The sequence below is a fragment of the Aedes albopictus genome, chromosome 2 (genome assembly GCF_035046485.1).
Source record: "Aedes albopictus strain Foshan chromosome 2, AalbF5, whole genome shotgun sequence".
NCBI classification, from domain to species: Eukaryota; Metazoa; Arthropoda; class Insecta; order Diptera; family Culicidae; genus Aedes; species Aedes albopictus.
The window spans coordinates 400,308,649-400,331,990 of NC_085137.1; the positions used below are offsets into that span (position 1 = coordinate 400,308,649).

Sequence of the window (23,342 nt, forward strand, 5' to 3'; positions counted from 1 at the left end):
TGAACTCAATCCTGTCCGAGTCCGTCCGTTCGCAAGGCCATCAGAAAGCCGAATACTTTTACGTCAATTCAACGCGGAGATTTACGTTTTGAAGGCTATTCTTCGCGGCTTGATTTATTACGATTGAGTCTACGAAGTGCTTAGTTTGAAATAATCTACAAGCTCTAGTCACGGATCATCGGGCTGTTCCAGTTGTAATCCGCGGTGGTACAGTATAAACACAGGTGTGTTTTCATTCGGAACGCGATGCTGAAGTGCATCCACTCACGTAGCCCGCCGCCAAGCGTGATGTCATGGTAGTGGTGTGGTGGTGGCGCGCAATCTTCCACACCTTTCCACACGTGTGTACGGATAGCACAAGAAGGCCGCACGTGAGTTCCGCTGTGCGATGGTGGTGACCCGTGAGTGCCCGCGATACGATTTTGTTTACGGTCGTTCGGTTATGCGATCAAAATAACAACATCAGTTCGACAGTTCTAAAAATATCTGCGTCCACATGGTCACGTATATGTGCTAGGTCGATGTGTGGATAAATTCGCAATAACAATTTCGGGATAGAAGGGTTAATAATCTGGCTTTTTATCGTTTCAGCAGGAACGGCTTCGTCGGCATTGAATGGGATTGAGGTGGCAAAGCGGACAATTGAATTCCGTTCGGGGGTTCCAGATTGGTAAAGTTTTTGGAACGTAGTGACGACACCTGTGCGACAATGTAGGAGCGCTCGGTTGAAGTTGTGGGGTGTAGCATTGCGGCAGTGAGCGCGGGGGTGTGTGACGGAACAGTGTCACGAGTTTTGGGGAAGAAAGAAGAAGAAAACCGGGGGAGATACAATGCAACTGCGAAGAAGGTGGACGAACTAGTGGCGAAGCATAGCATTATTATCTCACATATCGACATCAACAAATAGCATATAGCATCTAAACAGTCCATAGTGCAAGAGAGTGTCACGAGCAGAGAGGAGAAGGGACATTGGCATATCAGCCAACAACCCTCCAATTGAGGGGGTGGTGTGTGGTTGTTCCTGTGTGAAGGATATAACTACTAACCTAGAAAAAGAAAAAAAAAAACAGTGCACAGTGGTAGAAGAATAGCGAAAGTTGTGATATAACACCTCTCGTGCGGGATCGAGTGAAGTAAGCCGCCGAAAGAAAAACCTGGAGTGGCCTTGGAATTAGGTAATCGGCGAGACTGCTTCTGGTTCTTCCGCTCACGGTGGGAGGATCTCGCACGATGGATCGTGATAAGAATGATACGTCTTCCAACACGGGCATTGCCGGAGGTTTTGCTGGCTGTATCACTCGCTTCATCTGCCAGCCGTTGGATGTCCTGAAGATCCGCTTTCAGCTACAGGTCGAACCCCTCAGCGAGGACCACATGACATCCAAATATCGCACCATTGTGCAATCCACCCGCCTAGTGTACAAGGAGGAGGGTCTCCGTGCGTTCTGGAAGGGCCACAATCCGGCCCAGGTGCTCTCCATCATCTACGGAGTGTCACAGTTTTCCTCCTACGAGCACACGAACCTTTTCCTGAGACAATTCGAACCGTTCGAGCAGCACCAAAATGCGAGAAACTTCTTCTGCGGTGCCCTGAGCGGAACGGTGGCCACTGTGATAACCCTTCCGTTGGATGTGGTCCGAACACGACTGATATCCCAGGACCCTAACCGGGGATATAAAAACTCCATGCAAGGCTTGCGGATGATTTATAGGCACGAGGGAGTCAAGGGAATGTACCGAGGGTTGAGTCCCAGCGTACTGCAGATAGCGCCTCTCACCGGGGGCCAGTTCATGTTCTACAACATCTTTGGCAGTATGTTCCGGCAGTATTTCAACATTGCTTCAACGGAAACGCTACCGGCAGTGGAGCTGTTCATCTGCGGAGGTCTGGCCGGAATCTGCACCAAGCTGTTAGTTTACCCCCTGGATTTGGCCAAGAAGCGCCTACAGATACAGGGATTCGCCAAAAGCCGCCAAACGTTCGGTCGGCACTTTGTGTGCGACAACATGTTCAACTGTATGTACAACATAGTCAAGCAGGAAGGATTCTGGGGCCTGTACAAGGGTCTCTACCCGGCGTTGCTAAAAGCGTGCTTCATGTCTGCTTTCTACTTTGCGATCTATGACGAGATGGTGTGGATATTGAATCACTGATAGGTGAGTACCGTTTACTTGAAAGATGTTTATTTAGGTATAAGCAGCACGGCGAGAAAATTAGCCCTTGTCCTCCCAAGTTCCCCGAACGTTTAGGGTTTCCCTTTTTTTTAGCTGCGGGCAGCCAACACGTTTGCGCTTGTCTCTCCGAAAGTTTTTCGAACGACCTCCTTCAAAGCCCATATGTTTAGATACGACTTTTCACTTGAAACGTAATTGTCACATGTATCATTTAACAGTAATTACATCACTCTGCTTCAATATACCTATAAGGTCATAAACAATGTAGGCATTTCGTCTGCAATATTTGAATACCTACTAGATGTTGACCAATGTAGCGTTGTACTTATCTCAGTCAAATATGTTCCGGCGAAAACTACGTTGGGACTTCTCTCTTGAAGCTTATTTATGTCCACTAAACCATACTTTCTTGAATTATTATTAGGCTACAATTTGTTCCGTTGAATCTATGCTAAAAAAAGCATCCTTTCCACTGGACCCGGTTCTGTACAGAATACTGAACGTACCGTCAGTGTACCAGTAGCCGCTCGTGTTCCAATAGCCGCTCACCGTCTTGAAAATGATGTTTATTGGCATAAATACGTATGATTGTCTTCATCCATGTATAATTCGGCACGCATATTTTGAATATCCGTGGAAAAAAGATTGTATTTTTGCAAAGAACTTCGTTTTCCACGCTCGTGAGCGGCTATTGGAACACGAGCGGCTACTGGTACACTGACGGTAATTCTGTGTGGAGTGTTATTCCTTGGTAATTGGCACACTCCAGTCTGTATTCTTTTCTGTAAAGAGGACAAATGAGGTCCTTGAATCAGATAGTACATAGCTCTTCTGCTTTCCAAATGTTTAACAAAGTAATGGTGATACAGTTCATACAGCTGCTCACTGACGTGTTTGAAAAGTTCCATCAAGAGTTCGTCCTTTCCAGCAGCCTCAACACAACTTGCTGTTGATCAGCCCGCCATTTTCTCTGTGTACGATTTGGGAGAGCGTGGAAGATACGGAATCCCACATTTCCGCCCCATACATATCCTTTCAACAATGTTGTTGGGAAAATCTGCTCAACAGACACCCGAACAGGAAGGTCCGGATAGTCAGGCTTGTTCTGCGCGGCGTGTGAGGTGAGACAAGTCGAATGAGGTGACAAAAGTCTACTCGATCCCATTAAATTTGAATTAGTCGTCTAACGTCACGTGAGACGAAACCGTCAGTCTCACCTCACACGCTGCGCAGAATAAGCCTGAGTGTGGGGTTAAGAAGGGTTAAGACCGTCTTCTACAACAAAAGTAAAAGCCAGGACTACTCTCTCCTCGACCCACTAAACAAAATTCCTACGGTCGCCAAACCCTTAGTCTTTCCGGAACCACCAAGAAGGCATTACTTCCGAGAGGGGCTAGTGCACATCGCACCCTCACGGTTAGCTGCGTAGGCTGTAACAACGAACATCAGTGACTCGATTTGGAGAGTCCATCACGGTAGAATGCTGGCGCTTAGCCAGTTTCCGGAGTGGTCTTCACCACTTCCTTTGCCCTCGGAAGGCGGGCAGGGTCAACCCTACGCCCGCGCCCAACTGTTTTGCAGACATCAAGAACTGATACCTACGTGCAACCAGATCTGCTCTGCTGACGGCAAGGGTATTACTACCCTATCAGCTGCACTAGAAGGTTGCTGACAGTAGAGTCTCCACCTACCCGGCCCTTACCGGGGACTCCTTCCCAACCTCGGATTTAACCTAGTAGACCGACGCCACGACAGCAACGCTACCGAACCCCTTAACCACCTCTTGTACCGCATCTGAACTAGCCATTCTCCGAGTCCACGCGCCATCTCCTCTGTAGCTCCAAGACGATGTGGGTGATAGCCGTTGAAACGGTATTCCAGCCAAACTCATTCCTGCACATCCTCTGGACAAGATTGTCCGGAGTTGTGTCTTCCCCGCATGTGGCAAGCATGCGGTCACGCATTGTTCGGGCACACGAACAAATCGGCACAGAACTAAAAGGACCTGTGTCAAGTAAAATATTACTTTGCAAAGGCATATATTAATCCATTTATCTACCCTCGGAATCAACCTACGGGTCCACCTTCCTTTGGTGGAACTGTCCCACGCGTGCTGCAATTTGACCATGGAAGCCATCCTGGCAGTCCTACGTATGCCTCTTGTGCCACGCATTTTGAACAACTCTCAAGTACATCAGCCTGTAAGTGCACCGGGTCGACCTCTCCTTCCGGAAGCCGTTCTGGCTACTCGAGAAGACATCCTCGGTGTGCCTCAACATTCCATTGAGGATGATCTTTTCGAGAACCTTCCACGCCGTGTCGATCAAGCATATTGGTCTATATGCCGACGAGTCTCTGGGTGGTTTCCCCGCCTTTGGCAATAGAACCAGGCTCTGCCTCTTCCATATGTACTTCTGGAAAAACTCCCTCGTTCAGGCAATTCTGCATAGCAGACCTGAACATCTCGGCAGACTCCGCAAAAGCTACTTTAAAGGCCAGGTTCGGAACTCCGTCCTGACCTGGGGCCTAACCTACACTAAGGGACTTTGTTATCGCCGCAAGTTCCATATCGGCAACCCTCTCCTCATTGCCTGCCCCGGCTGTCCTACGAAATTACACCCAGAGTTTAAAATTTTCATTTTCAATGAATGAAATTCAACATGAATTTTGAAAATGATCAACTGAGGGATCAAAATAAAATTCATTTTGGTGAATGAATTTTTTCACTTATTCATTCATTTTTCTGTCACTGACAATTTTCACTGAGAAATATAACTGGACCGTAACTCCCGACTATACTTCCAATCACCTCAAAACTTGTGTATAGAAGTTAATTAGAATACTAATTATTTTCCCTATTTGTCCATTAAGCTGGATTGTGCGTCTGTTAACAGAAATTGGACATTTTACGACGTGCGAAAAAATATTCGTGACAGAGAATTGAATGAAAAAAGAGAGGCATTCAGCTGACAATGAATGTGGCCAAATTTCCTCTTCTTGGCGTAACGTCCTCACTGGGACAAAGCCTGCTTCTCAGCTTAGTGTTCTATGAGCACTTCCACAGTTATTAACTGAGAGCTTCCTCTGCCAATGACCATTTTGCATGTGTATATCGTGTGGCAGGCACGAAGATACTCTATGCCCAAGGAAGTCAAGGAAATTTCCTTTACGAAAAGATCCTGGACCGACCGGGAATCGAACCCGTCACCCTCAGCATGGTCATGCTGAATACCCGTGCGTTTACCGCCTCGGCTATATGGGCCCTCAATGTGGCCAAATACGAATGAAAAAATGAGAATGTCAATCTTCACTTTCAATCTTCGAATTTTTTACTCTCTGCCTCCCGTCTTGGCCATCACGATCCGGTAGGTATCACCCCACGGATTCGCATTGGCACTTTGACAGAGATCTCAAAGCAGGCCTTTTTGCTTGCTCTTATCTCAGTCTTCAGCGAGGCTTTTGCAGCGGCGAGCATCACCTGCCGTTCGTTGCGTTCTTCCTCCCGTAGGCAGGCGCTCCGCAGGTCCGCAATCGCTTGAGTCCACCAGTAAGCCGGCAATCTTCCATTTCTAGGGTGGACTCGCCTAGGCATTTTCGCATCACACGCACGTGAGAGCACCGCTACCAGCTCGTCGCCGTCTAAACCAAGTAAGTTTCGCTCACGGCGGAGCGCCTCCCTAAATACCCCTTCGTCGAAGTATGATGTCTTCCACCATCGAGGGCTTGGCCTTGGCCTTGCCGCCTCTTCTTCTACCCGCTGCCTGCTGTTGTTGTAGTCGATACTGTAGCCAGGTGGTCGCTGTGAGTGTAGCTATCGTCTATTCTCCAGTTCGAACTACTTGTTAAGCCAGGACTACAAAAGGTCACGTCAATAACACTAGTTTACAGCATTTTTGAACTCGGTAAGCTGATGATCGTTTTTGGTGTAGAATCATGCCCGTACATGTAGTTCAAAAACGCGAAGGAAAAAAAATACAGTAGAGCGGAAAATTTTTCGACTTTCCGTACAAGGTTGATGATTTGAAATCGATTTTTGTTCTACTTTTAAGAAAAGTCGCTCACTTTCACACATCTCATTCTCCATAATCAATGCTCCGATTGAGCTGATTTTTTTTACTGTAACTCGCCAACATATGATATGTCAAATAAACGTTGAGAAAGAACTTTTAAATTGTTTTTTTTTCTTATTGAAAAAAAAAATACATTTCCTTATATATTTTTAGAAAATTTGCTAAAATTTAAGGAGATTGTCCCCAAAACTTGCCAATATCTTGACTTTAATCAATCTGACGCAAAACCTGGATTCAGATGATCGAATGGTATTATATTCAGCTTTAAATTTATGGAAAAAGATTTAAAATTGGTTGAACAAGATATATGAATTTTATTTAATTCCATATTTTAAAAAGTTGTAAAACTCGATATTGAGCTGAAACTCAAAAACTGTTCTACTTTAATTTTTTTTAAGCACAGTTTCAAAATCAGCGCTAAATTATGCTTCAAAAATTTTGGTCGTAGACAGACTTTCGTTTTATTTTGTAAACTAGTGTAATTGACTCCGCTCCGTTTCGACTATAGGTACACTCAGGAAAATTGCCTCAAATATCCATGTGCCAAACCACATCCAAAGTATATGCAACCAATACCCGATTACGCAGGCAAATTAGCGCATGAACATTTAGTATGAGTACTCATCAGAAGTATGAGTCGCACTAATGGAAAATATTTGTTTACCCCCATTGCAAAAATCCATGTCCCGGACACATAGAAGGAATGAAGATTTTTTCCCAGTGTACTCTTGGTACCGACATTAGCCAAGTCGACATCTAAGATGGCCAGTGTTTCTAGCAGGATCTGACCCCGCTGGTTCGTGAAACGGCTTCCCCATTCCACGGCCCAGGCATTAAAGTCACCCGCTATTACCACCGGCCTTCGCCCTGTTAGCACGGTCGTTAAGCGGTCCAGCATTTGCGTGAACCAGTCTTGTAAACATTCGACATTTTTCACTACCTTCATTTCGATGCCGCAGTCGGGTGTCAGCTTGCTCTGTTACATTCATGCGCTACTGTTACCTCTTACACACAACACGAGCGGTAGGACGAAGGTCAATAAACATAGAAAAGGGCCAAATTAATGTCGTCTGACACGATGACATTTGTCTAATTCTAGCTTTTCGCATGGATTTTAGCCAATTCCGATTATGAATGTTAATATTAGTTTATTCTTGTTTGTTGAATTGAATACAACACACATATGGCCATCACAGCTCTCATTGTGGAAGAAGACAGGAATAACAAAAGCCGAACCGTCTCCCGAAGACCCAATCATGGTCAAGTGCATTCGTTTGACATTTTTGTTTCGTACGGTAGTTTGATTGCTTATGTTGCGAATGTCGGAGACAAAGGCAGCCGAATATCGACGAAAAGGTGTAAATGACTGTGATCTCTAACAAGACTGGCGTGAACCGCTCGATCGGCCACCGCGGAGGCTCATAACAGCTACAGAAGAAGACCCCGTTTACTTTGGCGGCCACGAAGCCCTCATAGGTAGTGGACACCAACTCCTGGACGGGGTATTTACCCGTCGTCCATATCGCCGTCATTTTTCTGGATCCATCCGCGACCCAATTGCCGTTGCCGGCGGGTACTCGGTATGGGTCCGCTATGATGGCGATATCCGTCTCCCACTCAGAAACCGCCTGTCAAAGCAGTTGCTGAGCCACGTCACAGTGGTTCAGGTTCAGCTGCGTTACCTGCACTGTGATTTGTTATTCACTGCGGCTTTCTTGAAGGCCGGGCACCCTGGACCACCCATCGGATGTCTGTTGTTCACGGATTTTCCAGTACAGATCATACAGATGGGTGGACTCGTACAGCTTTGGGCCTTATGACCTCCAGCGCCGCATCACCTAAATAGTTTGCGCCTGTCAGGCCCTCTGCAGGCCCACTACTTGTGTCCTGGCTCCAGACACCTAAAGCAAACCTCTGGTGCCTCGTGGAATGTCAGGTGACATTCGCACCAGCCCACCTTTATTCTCCCTACTTTAACGGACTTTTTAACGTCCGCCACAGGTAGCTGAACCAAAGCAATCTGTGTCCCTGCTGGCCCTCTCCGTAGCTTAACAGCTGCGGCGGCCACCTGCACATCGCACTGTTGACGCAGTGCTGTGACGAGCTCCCCCACTTCGGTGACCTCGTCTAGGTCTTTGACCTTCAGAGTCGCCTCATGTGTGAGAGCCCTCACCTCTACACCCTCACCCAGGACCTCTTCTGTCAGCCTCTTGTAGGCGGCGCCCTTGTGTTCCTTCTCGCGCTTTAGCTCCAGGATCATCTCGCCCGTACGAGTACGTCTAATACTGCGTACGTCGGCTCCAAGACCCTCAAGCTTGGCGTCGCTTCGCATCGCCTTCAAGATGTCCGAGTACTTGGACTGTTCCGTCTTGATGATGAGCGCGTTGCCTTTCTCGCGCTTGACACGTGCCCTGCCCGCCTTGGCTTGGCGTCCTGCGCTACTACCTGCGGATTCTCCTTCTTCTTCCTCTTCCGCTCTACCTTCGTCCAAGGGGGGTCCTCCCCTTGGATCGCCCTACTCTGTGGCTGTTGAGGGCCCACTAGCGGTCGCAACCCCTTGTTCTCATCGTTCCGGGACGGGCCAGCCTTTTCAGGCCCACCCTTCCCAGCTTTCCGGGAACCCTGGCTGGGGTCCGACCTTCCGGCATTATTACCGACTTTCGGGGTAATGATTCGCCTGGCCTTGCGGGCACCGCCAGACAGCTCCTCGCCTGACGGTTGCCTCGCCCGCTTCTGCGATTGCTTGCCCCGTTTGTCGCGAGCAGTCGCTTCCGCCTTATTCGGACTTCCTGCGAAGGAGAAGGCCTCCGTTTGGGTAAACTTCGGCACTTTCTCATTTGCAGGCTCCGCAACTGCAGCAGTCAGCAACGCGAGTGCCGCGTGCTCCTGCTTGGCATCGTCGATCGACGCCCTAAGTCGAAGCAAGGCCGTTTTCAGGTCCTTGCTTATGTTCCACTTATTGGACGCAAAGTCGATGATTTTGCCAAGCTGCTGCTCAGCCACCTCTATTGCGGACCATCCTTTGGATACTCGGTTGACGGCCCTCAACAACCACATTCCGTCCATAACCTCCACCGGCTGGCTTGCCGGGAAGTGGACTGGAGCACCCACGCTTGAGCTGCGTACGCAACTCCCAGCGCCTATCTCCTCACTTCTCCTTGTCGGAGATCTCATCAACCCGCTTCTTGCGAAGGGGTTGATCCCACCACTACTTCCACCTGAATTCTGATTGCTTGATTTGTTTGATTTCATGATTAATCCCACGAGTCGCACGGGAAAGAATGTCCACCACGCCAGAGCCCTGCATTAACGCGGTAAGGGACAGCTTACTGTGGGGGGTGCCCAGGTACCCCACAACCTCCGTTAAAGATCGAGCATCTTTTTCACCCCCTCGATCACTCATTCCTCAGCACGGGTCGCTTGACACCTTGAATTGGGGTTAGTAGTCCTATTCTTAGCCGGCGACTACGCGGCTGACTCGCAAGCGGGGGGGTGCGTCAGGCCCCAGGACTTTCGTCCCTGCTGCTCCTAAATTCGAAATTCGCCTCTGTTCAGGCTCATCTGCAGTCATTCATCAGGGCAAGCCTCGCTGGCCGTCTTGATGGTTACTGTCGGGATATCGTCCGGACTCGGAGCATTGTTCAACTTAAGCGATTTCGCTATTGCAATGAGTTTGTCGTTCGTCACCGGGGCGACCTCGCTAGGGCCGGTTTGGCCATAAGAGACGGGGGCTCATGGTCTTGTAATGTAACGTGGCGCGGGAACAGCGTTTCCACGATCTTTTGCAGCATATCGGGGGATCGTTCTGGAGGTGTTGACGCGCCCTTCGTTTTGGCCATGACTACTTTGTAGGTATCACCCCATGGGGTCGTGTTGACCGCCTGGCAGAAATTTTCGAAGCACGCCCGCTTACTTGCCTTGATCTTTTTGTTCAGTGCCAGTTCAGCTGCCCTGTAGGCCTCACTTCGTTCTATTCTATCCGCATCGGTGCGAGCCCTTTGCATCCTCCTTCTATCTCTTAGGCAGGATGCGCGGATTTGTGAGATTTCCGAAAGACACCAGTGCACCGATTCGCGTCCATTTCTGGGTAGAGATTGCCTTGGCATAGCGGCACATGCACGGCTTAGGGTTCCGACTAGATCATAGCTGGATTGATCGTCGGTGTTGCCCTCCATAAGCAATCGCTCCACAAATGCCAGTTCATCGAAGCGCGAGGTCAGCCATCCCCGATGACGGTCGATGACCTTCGGCTGTGGTCGTCTTCCTCTGTGTTCCACCATGTATCGACTGGCCAGATGGTCACTGTGCGTGTATCCATCGTCGACCCTCAAGTCCGAGCTAGGGTTTAGATCCGAGCTTCAGAAAGTCACTTCAATAATGGACTCTACACGGTTCCTACTGTATTCCTATAGGTTCTTTTTTGTCGCCTACGTTCGCGATAATATTCACAGTATCTAATACATCCCATTGAGCACCGTTATTGCGAAGCCCTGGACGCGACGTCGAAATTATTTCCTGGGCCGGAAAACGAGCAGTTGTACAGATCACCGCTAGCCTGGCCTTATCCGCTACCCAGTTCCCGGCGAGCATGGTCTCATGCGCCGTCGTCGCGTGGCCAGCGGTTCTTGGCCAAAGCTAGCGATTTGCGGCGCTTCAGCAGGCTCTATTTCAGGTTCTTGCTAATGTTAGTCCGCCTGCTAGTGAAGTCGATCAGCTCGACCAACTGACATCTTTGGTAGCTCGCTCCTGTTGCGGTTCAGCACCCGCGTGAGATCATTGCGTTTCCTTGGCCCAAGCCTCGGCCAGCGCTGCGTCGCCTCGTGCTCCTTCTGTTGAACTTCCAACAGCTTGCTCGCTGGTAAGTACACCAGCACCTCGTAATGGCGATCTAGTCAATCCTCGCGCGAACGGCCATTCCCTACGTCACTCTACTGGATCGCATAGTTTACGGTGAGGTTTACGGATTTAGTAGTCATTTCTGTTTGGTCTCCCTTAGAGCCGATATCCCTCACTGCCAATGAAGTAGTCGCCAATGATCCTGGTGGTTATCTATGCAAGCAGGGAGGTCACCCGAGGGTTGGCACAGGTCCTTATGGGGACTGAGCTAAGAGCCGGATCAGCGCTAATCAGGAGTGTTTATCTAATCCTACTTCCACCTAGTTAGATACCTAAGCTGGGTACAGGTCAGGAACGTACTTTAAGGCCACGCCACGGTTTCATGGGACGGAGGGCAGCGTTAAGATCCGCCGTTTCTAGTCAGTGTCACCCGACCGTACTGAGAGGACAGAATGATGTCGCTACCAACTCACTTGTGCGTCGTTACCTAAGCGTGCACCGTCTCAGTTACCAAATTACAAAACAAGACCAATGCACATTGGGTCCAGAGCCGTATTTACGAAGACAAAAATGTTTGTGCCTAAACCTCAAGCTTTAGATACATGGTGTCTTTGGGAAAATTTCTTCTTATTTTTCGACCTTTTTTTCTCATTATTGTGAAATTAGGGTGATCCCTCTAGTTTCGCTGATCCAAACATCTGTTTTTTAATAGTTTTATGTACGTTTATAAAATGTTCTACAAAGTTGTAAAACAACTTATTTGGAGCAAGTATGCCGAAGAAACCATTATTCTATCTCTTATGGTTCCTAACTTATATATTTTTTTAATATTCATGTTAGGGTAATCCATGGATTTCAGGTTTCCTGAAATAACTTTTAATTCGTTCGTTTCTCGTAAATACTTTGTTCCGAGCACTTTTAGAACTATCAACGACGCATATTTTATCCAAAGGGCTCAAAGTTCTAATTCTCATAGTTCAAAAGATATTGGCATTTTTCTTCGAAAAATCTTTTTTTTTTTATCTCAAAAAGGAGCAAATGGATTTTCAATCTCTCGGTTGCATTGGAAAGATCGTACTCTGTTCTATTTACATATGGTGAAAAAACTGCAGGTAACTTTTTTGTTTAAAGCTTTTTATTGAATTTTGAACATACGATTTTTTTCATGGAAAAGCAGTTGTAACTTTGAAAATCGATGAGATACAAACTTGGCAACTTCTTCAAAATTGTGAGTTTTTCGCTGCTCTAAAAGTGCCTAGAACAAAGTATTGCGAAAAAATCAACACATAAAATTATAAGGAATAAAAACCGATTTTCATATGGAAAGCGGAACAATTTCAGCAAACTCGACTAGTCTTTGTTAGATAGATCGAAGTAACCATGTCGAAAATCTTTAAATTTGCTTATAATTCATAATTCGTTAATGAACTCAACTTAAAATTTTCTATTTTCTACAAATTTTCTATATCCTAATCGAAAGAGCTCGTTTTTCTGAGTATATCGTGATTTTATTGGATTACAATACCTTTGTTTTGATGGTTAAATCAACAAAACAGTTTTAATTTTCGTGGATAGAATGACAGTCAATCGATAAAGTGACAGTTCAACTCGAACAAAAAATTTTCCCCATACAAACTTTAAATGCATTTTAAAAATAGTTCCCGGACTCCAAAAATTATGAAATTTTGGATTTCGACTAATTTTTGGACGGAGAATCCGATTAATAAATAATCCGGATACCCCTAAAGAACCCAATTTAATTTCAATTGTATCACTTCAATGTATGGTTAGCGAAAATGTCAATCACTAGTATATGTTTATGTTAACGTAAAAGCCTATCAAAGTTACATGATTTACACTATCTTATCAACATTGTGCGTAAATGGTGATGACAGTATAAATAAACATTGGTTCTAGAATGAAATGGATGGCCATTTACCAAGCTACTTTGATCTATCTAACAAAGACGAGTTGAATTTGCTTGAAGTGTGTCGTTTTCCATATGAAAATCGGTTTTCATTCAATATAATTTTATGAGTTGATTTTTTCGCAATACTTTGTTCTGGGCACTTTTAGAACAGCCAAAAACTCACAATTTTGTCGAAGACGCCAAGTTTGTATCTCATCGATTTTCAAAGTTACAACTGCTTTCCCATGAAAAAAAACGTATTTTCAAAATTCAATAAAAAGCTTTAAACAAAAAAGGTACCTGCAGTTTTTTCACCATAAATAGAACAGAGTACGATCTTTCCAATGCAACCAAGAGATTGAAAATCCATCTGCTCCTTTTTGAGATGTAACTTTTTGAAAAAAGTGATTTTTCGAAGAAAAATGCCAATATTTTTTGAACTATGAGAATTAGAACTTTGAGCCCTTTGGAAAAAAATATGCGTCGTTGATAGTTCTAAAAGTGCTCGGAACAAAGTATTTACGAGAAACGAACGAATTAAAAGTTATTTCAGGAAACCTGAAATCCATGTATCACCCTAACATGAATATTAAAAAAAATATAAGTTAGGAACCATAAGAGATAGAATAATGGTTTCTTCGGCATACTTGCTCCAAATAAGTTGTTTTAGAACATTTTATAAACGTACATAAAACTATTAAAAAAAAGGATGTTTGGATCAGTGAAACTAGAGGGATCACCCTAATTTTACAATAATGAGAAAAAAGGTCGAAAAATAAGAAGAAACTTTCCCAAAGACACCATGTATCTAAAGCTTAAGGTTTAGGCACAAACATTTTTGTCTTCGTAAATACGGCTCTGGAACCATTGTGCAATGTCGGAATCAGGAATTTACTGGCGTCGTTCCTGATGTGCCCGAGACACTCCTATCTGGGCTGTGACACTTTGGAAGCGGAGTCGTATCGCTTGTACAGAGCTGCTTCCGGAAGTGTGGAATTTCTGAAGAGGCCCAGCAGAGCCCACTGCTGGCTCCCCGCCATTAAGGGACGAATGACCTTCGGGTTAAAGTCCCTCGAACCCAACAAAAAAAGAAGAAGAAGCTCCCCGCCACGCCTAGGCTTACTTCGCCCTGTCGAAACTGTGAGTGTAAATCCCAAAATTTGTCTAGTCTTCAAATCTGACCAGTCGTTGATCTCAATAGGCACCAGTCTGTTAAACAGGACACGGGACAATATTGTTGTTTGAATAAAGCAAAGCAGCTGTTTGATTCCACGCTTCCAACTTTATTGTTTTTCAGCTTTTTAGTGCCTTCCTAAACCTCTCATTCAGCATTGTTCAGCTTGTTTGGTCGTTTTCAACTATATACCCCTTCATTGTTACCACAGACGAAATTTTCTGAGTGATCCTTTCACGGGCACTGACGCAGTCTTGTGTCATGCACCAATGACAGTTGCGTAAAACCTCCGCATATCGTTCCGTTCCAATTTCATCATCAGCAAGTGACCAATTGATTAGGCCTTCAGCACAAACCGTCATATGGTTCTTCTGATTTGAGCTCTTAAAAATTCGAGTTTTGGCCTTGTCATACCTTCATCTTAAACCTTACTAATCCGCAACCTCTCCTGTCTCCTTCCAGATACTCAACCGGCGCCGCTTGCCAACCAGGTACCTAAACTTCGGCTCCGGTGATGACCATTATGCTGCTGTGCACAATGAAATTCCTATTTTGTATACAGTTAGGCACTTGATAATTGTGAGCGCACGCACCGCGACATAAACCGCTTTCTGGATGAAACACAAGCAACCCTAAACTAAAACAACAGAGCAAAGCTAAACACCGCGTGCAAGGCTTTCAAAAAGCTAGAGCAAAGTACTAAGTTAGACAAAACAAGCAAACTCGGGATTTATGAAGACTATACCGATGCGATGGCTTCGATGTGGTCAATTAGCTGTTCGTTACTTCTACTCTGTAACATTACACACTAATGGTAGTTAGGTAGTTAGCTAGTGTTTTTTGTGCGAATGAATTTCAGTCTGAGTTGCAGCAGCACCAGAGCGTGCGACAAGAAGGCTAAAAAGTGTTGTGAATATTATTTAGGAACAAAAGTCGCATCTTGATCATTGAGTTGTAGAGTTTAGAAGCACACTGTAGGACTCGGCGATAGCACCAGGTAGCTCAGCACTCTTCGTAGTAAAGCACGTTAAAAACCAAAATGACACGAATTTCTTCGGACGTAAGCGCGGAAAGCGGTCAATTACGAGTATTTATTCTCAGTTCAACTAGGATAAACGAAGCTTGCTTTATTATTATTTTTTTTTGCTAGGATTTTCTCAATTTTATTTATTTGTACTTATACGACCTTTGCGGGGAAAGAGATCTGACCAGTTGAAATGTGTACCGTTCTAGAGTTGACGCCGTTAGTGAGTTTAGAGCTAGTAGAAACTGGTACCGTTCTTTTTTTTGATCGCTGACAAAACATTAAGAGAGCAAAACATGTATTATTAATCAACCAGACTTCCATTACTGCGATAAGTGAACGAAATAGTCATTATATACAAGTTTAAAGGAAAAAAAACAAACGAATGGTCTCTTATTCAGCTCAAAGTGTATGTGTGTATCGCGAATGAAACCGAACTGTGTAAGGTTGAAACGAATTAAGCCTCGAAAACTGAACAAGACAGAAAATCCAACCAGGATAAGTTAAAAAGGAACAGTCATTGTACATTTAAATCCTAAATGTATTGACAATAAAGGAAAAATATTAATAAAACGACAAAATTCCGAACACAAACGTCTCTTTATTTCTATTACTACACTAGGGTTTAAAGGTCAATGAATGCTGAAACTCAGGTACCTTGGCAATCACGTGGATGAACTCGAACTCGCCCAAGCTTCCGTTGTTGTGGAGATCCAGCTCCTTCAGTAACTAAAAAAATCAAGACCTCATGTTTCAAAATCACTTTCAACAAAAAACAGAAACCCAAACGCATCAACTCACCACCTCGGCAATGGTTTCCTTCTCGTCCGGTTCCAACCGATCGTACTTGGTCAGCCGATCGCACATGGTGAAGATGTCCTCCTTGGTGATCATGCTGTCGTTGTCGAAGTCGAACACCCGGAACGCCCAAGCGGCCTTCACGTGCTGCGGACAGTTTTCCGACATCACGCTGAACATGTCCAGGATGTCTTCGAACGAGCAACGGGTGTCCTGCGCCGAGGAAAACACCTTGAACAACCGATCGCGGAAGGGGTTGTACTGTGAAATGGGAAACGGGATGTTTATGTTTGATGATAATCGATAATTTAACGTAGCAACATAGAATAACTTGTCGAAGTGAACCATTAACCCTTTCCTTCCCACGACTTTGAACGACAATATCTATGGCAAAAAAACGTTTCCGAAAAAAGTGGTAGAACAAAAGTTATTGCAAATTGGCTAAATTTTTCAAAATCAATGAAAAAAATTTGGTTGTAAATCAATAGGTTTTTGATTGTTTATCAATAGTTCAACTATTGAAACAAGTAGGTAGTAGTTGGGTTAACCTTATGAGGTTATAACCATATTCTAAAAATTATTGCATCATATTCATCTAATTCCGTTTGTCCGGAGTTCGTCGAAAATCGATGGTGCTCTAGAGCAACCATGGGAAGTAGAGGGTTAACTCGTTGCACTCTACGACGAACCCAGCATCCAGAAGTTGGTCATAGTCGGAAGGATACGGTGGGCAGGTCGTGTAGCTTATGATGCCGGAGAACAACCCTGTCAAGTTGGTGTTCGTAACTGATCCGGTTGGCACAAGAAGGTGTGGAGCAAAGAGACCACGCCATCAAGTAAATGTCGGAAGATAAGCTCTCGCTATTCCACGGAAACAATGTTGGCAAGTTCCGAATCGAAGTCCTGATAAAAGATGCCGTCACCGCGATTCTATAACATTCCCCAGAAAACCATTTCCCAGAAACCCATTCCCCAGAATGTACCATCCAGAATTCCATTCCCCAGAATGTACCATTCCCCAGAAAAAAATAAAACTATTGCTTTAATTCTGAATGGTTTATATTAATAGCTAAAAATCAAATATTTATTCGTAAAAAATCACCGGAAGAAACATCCTGCCAAAAATTCTTATTTGAAGAGAAAAACTTCGGAAATAAGCATGATTTGCCCTTACAATTGAGGCTATTGGTATAATTATTGGCATCGCAACTGCTTACTTTTTCAACATACATTTTTCCTTCTTTTCTGCATAGGCTGTTCTTTCGAATTGTACTTTTCAGTAAATTATCGGCATAAAAAACTTCTTACATTTTCTACGTAGTTTTTTCCTTCTTTTCTGCATAGGCTATTCTTTCAAGTAACACTATTCAGGTAATTATCGGCACCACAAGCACAGGTGTTTAGAAATTTAGAAAAAAAATATGAAATAAATATAACAGCAGTTTTAACACCGGTAGAGGCTGTAATGCCCATAATTTCCCGAAAAGTGCGATTCGAAAGAACAGCCTATGCAAAAAAGAAGGGAGAATCTATGTTAAAAAAGTAAGCAGTTGCAATGCCGATAATTTCTTGAAAAGTGCAACTGGAAAGAACAGCCTATGCAAAAGAAGGGAAAATTTTTGATAAACATAAGCAGTTGTAATGCCAACAATTCTTATAACGACTCAAACATTTTTTTAACGAAGAAGGAAACGTAACACTCTGATAATTGCCATCGTACATCGATTTAACGGTTTATTTGAAAATTTGAGAGTTGATCAACTGCCAATTCGCGGCGCTCGCATAGTTTTTGTTTGAGTTTGACGTTTGCTCACTACTGCCACCTAGTTGATGATTGGCCAAATTCAGTCCTTTTAGAATTAAGCGAACCTATTTCCGAGACTAAAATTTAAATCGAAAAATGTTCGAAGTGTTACGTCTGTTTGTCTGTGGTGACATTGTTTTCCTTGCGGCATTCAAAAACCCAACACTGTTCCTTTTTTTAAACAAGCTTTTTTTTAGAATTTAGGCAATTGGTACAATTAATGGAATTATTCATTCATTCATTTATTTAGTTAACATCAAATTCATGATAATACTGAATCAACAATTTGCCGCCATAATACTCGATTTGCAGCAGCTGCAGCTCTCCAACGTCGGTCACGCCCAACACTCGCCAGATCACGCTCCACCTGGTCCGCCCATCGTGCTCTCTGCGCTCCACGCCTTCTTGTACCAACCGGATGGTTAGCAAACACCAGCTTTGCAGGGTTGTTGTCCGGCATTCTTGCAACATGCCCTGCCCATCGTATCCTTCCGGCTTTGGCCACTTTCTGGATGCTGGGTTCGCCGTAAAGTGCAGCGAGCTCGTGGTTCATCCTTCTCCGCCACACACCGTTCTCCTGTACGCCGCCGAAGATCGTCCTTAGCACCCGTCGCTCGAAAACTCCGAGTGCTTGCAGGTCCTCCTCGAGCATCGTCCATGTCTCGTGACCGTAGAGAACCACCGGTCTTATTAACGTCTTGTACATGGTACATTTGGTGCGGGGTGAATCTTTTTTGACCGCAGTTTCTTCTGGAGTCCATAGTAGGCACGACTTCCACTGATGATGCGCCTTCGTATTTCACGGCTCACGTTATTGTCAGCCGTTAGCAAGGAACCGAGGTAGACGAATTCTTCTACCACCTCGAAAGTATCCCCGTCTATCGTAACATTGCTGCCAAGGCTTGTCCTGTCTCGCTCAGTCCCACCTACCAGCATGTACTTTGTCTTAGCCGCATTCACCACCAGTCCGACCTTTGCTGCTTCGCGTTTCAGGCGGGTGTACAGTTCTGCCACCGTTCCAAATGTTCTAGCAATTATGTCCATGTCATCCGCAAAACAGACAAATTGGCCGGATTTCGTGAAGATCGTTCCCCGGCTGTTGAGCCCGGCTCGTCGCATAACACCTTCCAGTGCGATGTTGAATAATAGGCAGGAAAGTCCATCACCTTGTCGTAGTCCCCGTCGAGATTCGAATAAACTGGATAGTTCACCCGAAATCCTTACGCTGTTCTGCACACCGTCCATCGTTGCTCTTATCAGTCTGGTAAGCTTCCCGGGAAAGCTGCCCAGACAACCAGTAATCGTATAGGATGCTGCATATGATGATAAAGTGGAGGCCATATGCGTGCATGCCTCCATTTAGGCGCATGTAAAATGTACGCATATCGCCTCCACTTTTACATCCTATGCAACATCTTATACGATCACTGGTTGACTGGGTGTTCTCGTCCATGATTTTCCATAGCTCTGTGCGGTCGATACTGTCGTATGCCGCTTTGAAGTCGATGAACAGATGGTGCGTTGGGACCTGGTATTCACAGCATTTCTGGAGGATTTGCCGTACGGTGAAGATCTGGTCCGTTGTCGACCGACCGTCGATGAAACCGGCTTGGTAACTACCCACGAACTCATTTACTTTAGGTGAAAGACGACGGAAGATGATCTGGGATAGCACTTTGTAGGCGGCGTTCAAAATGGTGATCGCTCGAAAGTTCTCACACATTAACTTGTCGCCTTTCTTGTGGATGGGACAGATTATCCCTTCCTTCCACTCCTCCGGTAGCTGTTCGGTTTCCCAGATCTTGACTACTAACTGGTGCAGACAGGTGGCCAACTTTTCCGGGCCCATCTTGATGAGTTCTGCTGCGATACCGTCCTTACCAGCCGCTTTGTTGTTTTTGAGCTGGTGGATGGCATCCTTAACTTCCCTCAGCGTGGGAGTTGGTTCGTTCCCGTCCTCTGGTGCACCAACATAGTCATTTCCTCCGCTGCCTTGGTCCTCCGTGCCTACATTCTCTTCGCCATTCAGGTGCTCGTCGAAGTGCTGCTTCCACCTTTCGATCACCTCACGTTTGTCCGTCAGGAGGCTCCCGTCCTTATCCCTGCAGATTTCGGCTTGCGGCACGTAGCCTTTGCGGGATGCGTTGAGCTTCTGGTAGAACTTACGTGTTTCTTGTGAACGGCACAGCAGTTCCATTTCCTCGCACTCCGCTTCTTCCAGGCGGCGCTTTTTCTCCCGGAAGAGACGGGTCTGCTGCTTCCGCTTCTGTCTGTATCGCTCCACATTCTGTCGGGTTCCATGCTGCAACATTACCGCCCGCGCTGCATCCTTCTCCTCCAGAACCGCTCTGCACTCCTCATCGAACCAATCGTTTCGTCGACTCCGTTCTACGTACCCGATAGTGCTCTCGGCTGCGTTGTTAATGGCTGCTTTGACAGTACTCCAGCAGTCCTCTAGAGGGGCCACATAGAGCACACCCTCGTCCGGCAACGCTGCCTCGAGATTCTGCGCGTATGCGGTGGCGACATCCGGTTGCTTCAGTCGCTCTAGATCGTACCGGGGCGGCCGCCGGTACTGTACATTTGTTAATAACGAAGAGTTTTGGGCGCAGTTTAACCATCACCAGATAGTGATCAGAGTCGATATTAGCGCCACGATAGGTCCTGACGTCGATAATGTCGGAGAAGTGCCGTCCATCAATCAGAACGTGGTCGATTTGCGATTCCGTTTGTTGTGGTGATCTCCAGGTGTAACGATACGGGAGACTGTGCTGGAAAAAGGTGCTACGAATGGCCATGTTCTTGGAGGCGGCGAAATCGATGCGGCGTAGGCCGTTTTCGTTCGTCAGCTGGTGGGCGCTGAACTTTCCAATCGTCGGTCTGAATTCCTCCTCCTGGCCTACCTGAGCGTTTAGATCCCCTATGATGATTTTGACGTCGTGGTTTGGGCAGCGGTCGTACTCGCGTTCGAGCTGCGCGTAAAATGCGTCTTTGTCATCATCAGTGCTTCCGGAGTGAGGGCTGTGCACGTTTATTATGCTGATGTTGAAGAATCGGCCCTTGATCCTCAACCTGCACATTCTTTCGTCGATCGGCCACCAACCGATCACGCGCCTCTGCATGTCGCCCATCACTATAAAAGCTGTTCCCAGCTCACGTGTGTTGCCGCAACTCTGGTAGATGGTATGATTACCTCTAAACGTTCGCACCTGGGATCTTGTCCAACACACCTCCTGCAGCGCTACGATGCCGAACCCGCGGTCCTTCAGTATATCGGCGAGTATGCGGGTGCTCCCGATGAAGTTGAGAGATCTGCAGTTCCACGTACCGAGCTTCCAATCGCAAGTCCTTTTTCGTCGCTGTGGTCGTCGCCATTGGTATCGGTTCGCATTCTTCTCTTGTTGATTTTCCGGTGCTAGTCTTTTTTACGGCTGGCTCGCAGGGCCTGACACCAACCCACTAACCCAGGGAGCTGGGCTTACCTTCCCGGAAGCTACGGGTTCTGCATTGGCATTTCCTCCAACTACAGTGCTAAATAGCTAGGCTCGAGCGCCAGTCTTCGCCGGGGGTGGTGTTTTTAATGGGCGCCCAGGAGATAATATTTTACCTGAGCTTCCACCCCCTAATGGAATTATAACTGCTTTCATTTTCAACATAGACTTTTCCTTCTTTGCTGCATAGGCTGTTCTTTCGAATTGCACTTTTCAGGAAATTATCGGCATCACAACTGCTTACTTTTTCAACATAGATTTTCCCTTCTTTTCGAGTTATAATGTTTAGGCTAGTTACAATCGGCACCACAAGCACAGGTGTTTAGAAATTTGAAAAAAAAATATATAATAAATTTAACAGCAATTTAACACCGGTGGTTGTAATAATGCCCATAATTTACTGAAAAGTGCAATTCGAAAGAACAGCCTATGTAGAAAAGAAAGGAGAATCTGTGATGAAAATGTAAGCAGTTATAATTTAAAAAAAAATACTAATTGCCTTAATTTTAAGAAGAATATTGTTTAAAAAGAAGGAACATTGTTTGGTTTTTGAATGCCAAAAGGAAAACAATGATACTTTTTCCCTTCTTCATTAAAAATATTTAGAATTGTTGGCATTAAAACTGCTTATATGTTCACTTTTTCTATTCCATTCCATAGTATTGGAATAATGATGAAAGCCCTTCTCATACCGCATGAATGAAGAGCCTTTGAAGCGAATAATTAGGAACAGCCATTGGGATGGATCCCTCCAACCGTTTGCAAAGAAAAACGTGGTCAGTTGAGTCTTTACCCAAGTAACCACGAAGCCGTATATAAGTGCATCAATTTTGCCATATATTGATAATTAAAATTATGAATATAATGCTGCATTACTTTAAACACCCCATTGAAGCAATATTAAAGTCGAAAAGGGCCCCACTAAAATCAAATTAGTGCCACATATTGCAGCACGCTGACAGCCATTGCTAAAGTAATTTAAATGCATGTGCTGTACATTTGCATTTGACATGCTTGATACGTGCAACACGAAAAACCAAAACAAAAATCTATTTTTAGCACCGTTTCGTTATCGACGGTACTGATGCCCTCACACACTAATGTTTTAACCATTATTTTTTTGTAGTCGGATCGGGAGTCGAACCAGAAGTGTTGAAGACCGCTAGATGAGTTCCATACGCGCTGGCACCTTGGACCGTTTCTGCTGCAGTGATAACAACAGATATTTCATTAACTAAAAGGAAAATGTTCTTCTATCTCAATCATTGTAATAGAGGGTAAAACGACTACGTCATATGTAATGGAATACAGTAAACTATCACATTCCGATAAATTATTGAAAATTACATAATGCATTTAGAAGATATTTAATCAACATCTATATATATAAAAATGAGTTTGTAGCTTCTTTGAGGCAACAAAAGTCACGAACGGCCGAACCTTGCATGACCCTTGCACGTTTCGATTCGTATTCATGGTGGCTGTGTTTATCCAGCTTTTTACGCTAACACGAGGGGTGATTCGACTATGACATTTCTTGCCGACAACCGAATTTCAGTTCAATGCCGTCCTAGTAGACTGGTTTAAGAACTTGTTGATTGAAGTGTCAACTTTTTTCACTTCATCGACATCGAGTCCAAGCGTAATTTAAAATGGTGTTGTATATTTATTCTGCTGAAGCATTTCATCTAGTTTTTGTTTCTTTTTAGGTTATATTCCAGCAAGTTAATCAAAAATTCTGGAAGAAAGTCTGAGGGCTGAAATCTGATGAATTTAATCATGAGAGTTTTGTAAATCTTCACGCACTTTGGACGTTAGTTTATAGCTCATTTGCGTTTTTGATTTCTCAGCTTGAACGCTATTTCGCAAACGGATGGTCGTCCTTCAGGCAACATATTGTACCCGGTTGCATTAATAAGAACTGAATAAAATGTTCTTTATTAAACGGAAAATATGTTTATTATCAGACGAATCATTTTTTGACAACTTATTTGTTTTATTAGCTTGACCTAAAGTTATTTGTTGCGAACTATGCGAATATGGACCACAGGTTACCGAATT

At 45.0% G+C, this 23,342-nt stretch overlaps 2 protein-coding genes across 3 annotated transcripts in view; one reads left to right on the forward strand and one right to left on the reverse strand.

The window, feature by feature from the left end:
• Positions 1-15,782, forward strand: LOC109407994 (mitochondrial thiamine pyrophosphate carrier-like). Of its 2 annotated transcripts, none has more exons than XM_062853295.1 (3): positions 1-523; positions 592-2,157; positions 14,627-15,782. In XM_062853295.1, exon 2 carries the CDS (start codon positions 1,231-1,233, stop codon positions 2,152-2,154), a length of 924 nt encoding a protein of 307 aa, XP_062709279.1. In that variant the 5' UTR covers positions 1-523; positions 592-1,230; the 3' UTR covers positions 2,155-2,157; positions 14,627-15,782. The 2 variants fall into 2 exon arrangements, with proteins under 2 accessions (XP_062709279.1, XP_062709280.1); XM_062853296.1 differs by having other exon boundaries at positions 595-2,157.
• Positions 15,770-23,342, reverse strand: part of LOC109403652 (calcium and integrin-binding protein 1) — a 25,103-nt gene continuing 17,530 nt past the window's right edge. The window contains exons 2-3 of the mRNA XM_019676465.3: positions 15,990-16,247; positions 15,770-15,917 (exon numbers count right to left, since the gene is read on the reverse strand). Of these exons, the coding sequence (XP_019532010.3) occupies positions 15,807-15,917; positions 15,990-16,247 (369 nt within the window). The 3' untranslated portion in view covers positions 15,770-15,806. The remainder of the gene's footprint in view (positions 15,918-15,989; positions 16,248-23,342) is intronic.

Bases quoted from the DNA above. Each gene is read 5' to 3' on its own strand.
- LOC109407994 (XM_062853295.1), top strand. From the start codon at position 1,231: ATGGATCGTGATAAGAATGATACGTCTTCCAACACGGGCATTGCCGGA.